At 47.9% G+C, this 7,885-nt stretch overlaps 1 protein-coding gene across 1 annotated transcript; it reads right to left on the minus strand.

The window, feature by feature from the left end:
- Positions 1-6,504: 6,504 nt before the first annotated feature.
- LOC309563323 (uncharacterized protein) lies at positions 6,505-7,683 on the minus strand (the record flags this gene model as incomplete). Its single annotated transcript, XM_082267721.1, has 1 exon — positions 6,505-7,683. One exon carries the CDS (start codon positions 7,681-7,683, stop codon positions 6,505-6,507), a length of 1,179 nt encoding a protein of 392 aa, XP_082123847.1.
- Between the last annotated feature and the right edge of the window lie 202 nt (positions 7,684-7,885).

Raw genomic sequence — 7,885 nt, forward strand, 5'->3', positions numbered from 1 at the left:
GGTGATGGGTGTGACAATTGTTGAGAAGCCTTTTACGAATCTTCTGTAGAAGTTAGCGAAGCCCACAAATCGCTGAACTCCTTTCTTATCCGTGGGGGCTGGCCACTCCAAAATTGCCTTCACCTTCTGAGGATCCATCGAGATGCCCTCTGTTGAAATGATAAGCCCCAGAAACTGAATAGATCCTCTCTCAAATTCACACTTCTCCAGTTTCACGTAGAGTCCATGTTCCCTCAGGGTGGTTAGAACTTTTTTAACATGAATCCGATGAAGTTCTAGAGAGGGGGAGAAGATCAGGATGTCATCTAGGTAAACAATTAAGAAGTTATCCAGAAATTCACGGAAAATGTCATTTACCAGATGTTGGAAAGTGGCCGGGGCATTGCATAGCCCGAATGGCATGACCATATATTCATAGTGGCCAAAACGGGTTCTAAATGCAGTTTTCCACTCATCCCCCTCTCGGATGCGGATAAGATTGTATGCCCCTCGGAGGTCTAGTTTAGTAAAGACTCGAGCATTCCGGAAGCGCTGGAACAATTCTGGAATTAGCGGGAGAGGGTAGCGGTTTTTAATGGTAACTTTGTTGAGTTCCCGATAATCAACACAAGGTCTTAACGTACCGTCCTTCTTCTCTACAAAAAATATTCCAGCGCCAGCTGGGGAGGATGAGGGCCTGATGAACCCCTTTTTCAGATTCTTATCGACATAGGACCGGAGAGTTTCTAATTCCTTTTCAGATAGGGGGAAGATCCTTCCAAAAGGGATCTCTGCCCCTGGGAGAAGCTCAATGGGGCAGTCGTAGGGCCTGTGAGGGGGTAGAACATCAGCTTTCTTTTTGTCGAAAACATCCTTAAAGTCCCAGTAAGCTGCAGGAATGTCTTCGGAGGAATCTGAGGCCGGCTGGACGGCTAGGCAAGTAGCAGGAGCTTGGGATTCGGAAGGGAAGCAATGATCCAGGCAGTATTTGGATGAGAAGGAAATCCTCTTCTTAATCCAATCAATCTGTGGATTGTGGGCTTGGAGCCATGGTAGGCCTAGGATGACCGGGAATAAGGGAGAGGACAGGACATCGAAGCGGAGGAGCTCTTGATGACCCGAGTCCGTGGTAGTAAGGAACGGGTAGGTCTCCCTGGTCACGGGTCCAGAACTAGGCAGGGATCCGTCGGCCAGGAAAACTTGAAGCTGTTGCTCCTTGGCTTGCAGGGGTACCCCTAGCTTCGCAGCTAGTGTACAATCCAGGAAGCAACTTCGGAATCAATAATTGCCGTGAGCTGGATCCTCTCTTCTGCTACCTGTAGGGAGACAGGAAGGATAAGGTGAGCAGGGGATGGCTCAGAGACCTGACAGTTCGGGACAGACCGTGAACAGCACTTACTAGGCCTCATAGGGCAATTGCGGAGGAAGTGTCCGGAAGGTCCGCAGTATAGACAGAGGTTTGCCTGGCGACGGCGTTGTCTCTCTTCGGGGGTCAGGGAGGAACGAATGAGCCCAATTTGCATAGGTTCCCCCTCTGCCGGGGCATTGACAGCTGGTCTTGGTAGAGGAGAGGCCATAAATGGGACCTTTGGCATGACCCACGTGGCTCGAGACCCTTGAAGGCGTTCTGAGCGTCGCTCCCGCAGACGCCTATCCATTTGGATGGCAAGAGCGATTAGATCCTCTAAGGATGCCGGTGTTTCTACCCGAGCCAGCTCGTCTTTTTTTTTTTTTCAAATTATTTTTATTAAATTTTTCAAAACATTATAAAACAAGTAGCGTGCAAGCTACCACATTCGTACCAACAACAGGGGTACGTACATCAATGCAGACAAGGTAAAGAAGTTATAGAAACACCAACAGACGTAACAACTATTACAGTAATAGAATCAAGTGTAAGTCAGTAGTATTAAAAGGACATACTTAGGCATTGTCGAGGTGAACTAGGCAGAGACCGCTCAAAATAGCAACCATAGTCGGTAGCAACTAGCTAATGCATAAACAACAATTAGGATTCCGCGCCCTTCTGAACACCATATCAATATTGAACATTTGACATAATCGTCATGATAAAACCATGAAGGTCATACCACTGGGCCACTCGGAGAGATCTCCATTATACCAGATAGATCCTAGCTCCCCCCCACCTGGGCACCCCTATCGGGAACCAAACTGTGCCCAGGCGCGGAGAGCGTGGCTGGGTAGCCGCTCCCATCCCCACAGAGTATGATAAGGAACATGTCAAGGTAGGTATTCATAACAGATCTGAGCTTAATGTCAAATGCTCCATCCAGTCACACCATGGTTTCCACTGGACTTCTACAGTGGCCCTAGCTCGGTTCTTGAGGGAAAGTGATCTTTCAAATGTGAAATGGGTATTGATAAGATCAATGACTTCTTTAATATTCGGTGGATTGGCTTGTTTCCAAGCGCGTGTCACAGTGAGCCAGGCTGCTAACAGTATGTGGGTCGCAACATGTCTACAGAGGGTAGGAATCTGCTCAATTTCAAGATTAAGTAAGGCTAGACTGGGTTTGATTGCGGTTGGACAGTGTAAGACTTCCGCCAATAACTTGAAAACCTGGGCCCAATATCGGGTAAGTTTTGGACAGCGCCACAGGACATGGAAAAGCGTACCATCTTGTCCACACATACGCCAGCATTTACCGTCATTCTGGGGGTCAAACTTGCAAATTCTGGAAGGCGTGAGGTACCATCTGAGGGAAAATTTTATGTGTAACTCCCATAGTTTGACACAACTAGTGGCTGCATAGATGGAACGAATAGCTCTGCTCCATTGTGTGGCAGAAAATTCCTGACCAATATCCCTTTCCCATTGAATGTGGGGAACAGACTTGGTGAAGAATGTCTTACATTGAAAAAGGTTATAAAAGACCGTAATGCCTTTCTGACCAGAGTATCCTGAGTCTACCAAGAACCGCCAAGCCTGGGTAGGAATAGTCGCGGGCCCTAACTGGACAGAATTGAGGAAATGTGACACCCGAAGATATGTGAATACTGCGGAGCTAGGAAGGTCGAATTTCCCGTGGAGGGTGCTAAATGGAATCAGGTTGGGGCCGTCGTATAGTTTCCCGAGATGGGTAATGCCTTTAATTTGCCAAACGGAAAGGTCAACGTGAGGTATAAGCGAGTGTAATGCTGACAATGGGATATGGAGTGGGGAATTTGTAGAGGTTGAGGTATCTTGTGCCACAAGGATTCTCCACGCCCTAGCTGCAGCAGTCATGAATGGAGGAAGAAAGGAAGGCAACTTGGAGCTTAGGGTAGTCGCCAATAACCAGTCAGACAATTTCTGCCTGGTGCAATATGTAGCCTCCATTGCGCTCCACAGTGTAGTAGGCGCGTCCCTAAACCAATCACGTAGTGGAGACAAAACTGATGCCAGGTAATAGTCAGAGATGTCCACGTATCCCGCTCCACCCGCCAGACGATGTTTAATCAGTTTAGCGTGAGCACATCTGGATTTTTTGTTTTGCCATATATATTTGGACAGTAGGGACTGAAGAGACCTAAGATAAGTCTTTGGGAGGGGGATCGGAAGGGTACGAAAGAGGTACAGTAATTGGGGAAAATACATCATTTTAAACGCTGCTAAACGCCCCAACCAGGAGAATTCAAAGGAAGCTACATGCTTGAGGTTGTCCTGCAATTTAGTGCGAGCAGAAAGGAAATTGTGGTGAAATAGCTGTTTCGTAGATGCAGTTAATTGCACGCCTAGATAGGATATGCTTTGGTCTGCCCACGCATACGGGAATTGGTGTTGTAACAAGTTACGCATGGTGGCATTAATGCCAATACCCAATATGTTGGACTTGGACTCATTTACTTTATAAAAGGAGACCTTTCCAAACCACTGAAGAATCCTTTGAATTTCCGGGAGGGACGTAGTTGGTTCTGATATCATAAGTATCACATCATCCGCGAAGAGACTAATTTTATGGTGTTGATCACCCATAAGTAAACCAGAGATTTTGGGATTGGATCGGATATGAGTGGCTAAAGTTTCCATAATCATGTTAAAAATCAGGGGGGAGAGTGGACATCCCTGCCTAGTGCCATTGGTGATAGTAAACGGAGTAGAGATAGCTTCCGTTGTACGGACTACCGCAGAGGGCGTGGAGTATAAGGCCATAATGGCGTCGTGAATAAATCCACGAAATCCAAATTTTTGGAGGACGGCTGATAGAAACCCCCAGTGGACCCTATCGAACGCCTTCTCCGCATCCAGTGAAAGGAGCAGAGAAGGCGTCCCATTGAGGCCCACATGATGGATAACATTAACCACGCGCCTAGTAGCGTCCGACGCTTGGCGACCTTTAGTGAATCCCGATTGATCCTTATGTATAATTTGGGGAAGTAGGTCCACCAATCTGGCGGCTATAACTTTGGCGTATATCTTCACATCCATGTTTAACAGGGATATGGGCCTAAAATTTTGAGGTTGATCAGGTTCCTTCCCAGGCTTAGGCAGGGTCACAATTAATGCACTTAACATTTCCTTCGGAAAGGATGAGGAGGAGGCAGCAGAATTAAATACATTTCGAAGAAGGGGGGTCAAGGTGTCACTAAATTTCTTATAGTATTCCGAAGAATACCCGTCTGGTCCAGGTGATTTCATGTTGGGAAGCGAAGCTATAGCAGTCTTGATTTCCAAGTCAGAGAAGGGTCTGTTTAAAGAGTTTATATCTTGGGGCAAAAGGGAAGGGAGTTCAATTTGTGCGAGAAAGTCGTCAATGTCCGCAGGGGTCGGTTGGAAGGTCGAGTGATCTGACCTAAGATTATAAAGGGATTCATAGTAACAACTAAAGGCATTGGCTATAAGTGTAGGTTTGAGCAATTTCTCTTTGGTCTTGGGATGAATCATGCTAGGGATTTTGGATTTGATCCGCTGACCCTTAATTCGAAGGGCCATAGCTTTGGTGGCTTTGTCACTGGTGGCGTATGTGTTGGCTTTCCATTTCTTGAGGGAGAAACTGTACTTCTCCAGCAAGAAAGACCGAAGTTCCTGTCTAGTCGCAAAGATTTGAGCCTGAAGGACTGGGGAAGGGTCTGTCTTATTTTGTGCATCCAGGGACGCTAGTTTGTTGGTAAGAGTATCTAAATGCTGCGTTCTCCTTTTCCGTTCTCTAGCGCCCAATTGTAAAAACAAACCGCGTAATACAGCTTTATGAGCATTCCACACTACCACCGGGTCGGTATCAGGCAAGGCATTTTCATTAATAAAGCAATCCAGTTGATTCTGAATCTCCGCTACGTAGTCCGGATTGGTTATAAGATAGCTAGGAAGTTTCCACACAAACGTGGACAACTTAGGAGCACCCAAGGCAATCGAGATGCTTAAGGGGGAATGATCCGACCAGGTGGCAGTGTGCAGCTCGATAGATGAGACATGATCCAAAAGATGCTTGTCAGCAATGCACAGGTCAATACGCGAGTAGGTGCCGTGACGAGGGGAAAGGTAAGAATAGTCCCTCTCCCCTGCATGACAGCACCTCCACGCGTCATACAAATCAGATTCCCACAAAAACTTGGACAGGGAAGTGTTGTGCTTCTTAGGAGAGGCAGATGAATCCATAGCACTGTCAGGAGCCAGATTGAAGTCACCGCATAGTAGTAAATGTCCCCATTGGAGGGATTTAGCTTTGTCCACAATCGATCGGATAAAGGTCATCTGGTGCACATTAGGCGCATAGAGATTAACCAAAGTGAGATTGCGATTGTCTATAATGCACTGGAGGATGATGTAACGACCTTTCGGGTCTATGATAGAGTCATGAAGTTGGTATGACAAGGACTGGTGGATGGCTATTAGAACCCCTTTGCGCTTTTTCTTGCCTGACGCCAGATATATGTGGGGAAATTGAGTATGGGAACATTTGGGAGTTGCGGATTGGGAGAAATGAGTTTCCTGCACACATATTATGTCACTCTGAAAGGAGAGAGCAGATTTCCACAACGAGGACCGTTTTACAGGGTGGTTAAGGCCCCTGGCATTCAGGGAGAGAACATTGAGAGACATGGCTGGTAGAGGTGTGTAGTTGAAGACAGTGATATGTCAAAGAAGGTGAAGACAGTACCTGAAGTCCCGATGGCAGGCGGCTTATAGTGAGTCTTGCGTCACTGGTGAGGACTCCAGGTATCAGGGGGTGTCCAAAAAGGCAGACGGGTTCAGTCGCTGTCACTCGTTTCCGAGAGTTACTGCCGCTGATGAATGAAGGCACTAAAGGTGGGGTACACAAAAATAGAAGCAGACAACAAAAAGAACAATGAGTATGCAATACTGCTCTGATGAGCAACCCAATGAGGCTGCTTGAACTATGCTCGGTAAGTGGGTTGAGTGGCCGATGTGCACTGAAAATCAGTAGGGGTATCCTACGGAGAGGCCTACTGATAAAGAAACAGGGGACATCCACCAGGGTGGATTAACTGGTTACAGGAACAGAATAAAGAAAGAGCTGTAGCCCGGCCGGGCTAGTAGACGAGAAAGCAGGGAAGCACAGCTTGTCATGGTCGGTGATTTTGGCGTCCTTGTCCTTGTTGAGGTCTCGAACGGGATGAGGAAGAATGTTGAGAGCCATCATGGAAGTTCCTCGGGGGATCCAGGATGATACCCCAAGAGTGAAGGAGCCGCATTCCTCCTTCTATGGTGGATATGGTGTGCGGGATCCCATTGTGAGTAACAAGCAAAGTCGCCGGGTGGCGCCACTTATACAGAATTTTATGATTGAAAAGGGCTTTTGTGAGGGTTTTCAGTTGCCTCCTTTGTTGTAGGGTATGCTGAGACAAGTCAGCGTAGAGCTGCACTGCTGCATAAGGATCAGGTAGTGTTCCCAGCTGCCTGGATACCTTGAGGATTTTTTCTTTGGCGGGATAGAAGTGCATGCGCAAAAGCACATCTCTGGGCACAGAATCTTCCAGGTGGCGGGGCTTAGGGATTCTGTGAATTCTGTCAATAGTCAGTTCGATAGGAGCCAATTCTGGGACCAAAGTAGAGAAAAGAGTGGATGCATGCTGGAGAAGATCGTTCGGCTGCACTGATTCAGGAATGCCGCGCAGCTTGATGTTATTGCGGCGCGAACGATCCTCCAAATCCGCTATTTTGGATTTAATCCATTCTGTGTCCTCCCTTTGCTCCTGATAAGCGTCCACAAGGTCATTTACCGTTTCAGCACATTCCTGCATACCATGCTCCATATGTGACACCCTGCTGCCCATATGTCTCATTTCATATGTAAATCTGTCCATTATGGTGGTGAGATTAGCCATAAGGGAGGATTGGAAAGTCATTAACATGTTTTTCATTGTGGTGTCCAGGACAGGCTGGCCAGTAGTGGGAAACGCAGCAATAGAGGATTGAAGTGCTGTCATAGAGTGCATAGAGGCAAAAGATGTACTCACATCAATCCCGGGAGGATTAGCAGGGTCCATGCGCATCCTCGACTTCGCTGGACTACCCGATATCGGTGTTGCAGGAGAGGAGTCCGGCATAGGAGGCAGTGAGGGGGAGTCCTCAGGAGATGACGATGGGACCGCATCAGGGAGATCCGTGTAGGCCGCAGGGCTCCCGCCGTCATGTCGCGCTGCGGCGCCATCTTGGATCCTCTCAGGGAAAGGCGGCTGTGGAAAGAAGAAGGCCGTGAGCTTTTTCGGGCCCCGCTCATCCTTCCTCTTACGGCTGGTCATCTTCCCGATGTGTTCAGCTAGGTGATCTGGTAAGTGTCGAGTGTCAGAGGTCGCTGTGCCTCGGATATGCTGGGGTAAGAGTCGGCCGGGTACAGAGAGCTCTCAGCTCAAGCGTCCATGCAGCACGTGCGCAAGCCACGCCCCCCCAGCTCGTCTTTTAAAGCTTCCGAGAGGCCATGACGGTACTGGTATTTCAATGCTG

The sequence above is a fragment of the Pelophylax lessonae genome (assembly GCF_965119305.1).
Source record: "Pelophylax lessonae genome assembly, chromosome: 9".
NCBI classification, from domain to species: Eukaryota; Metazoa; Chordata; class Amphibia; order Anura; family Ranidae; genus Pelophylax; species Pelophylax lessonae.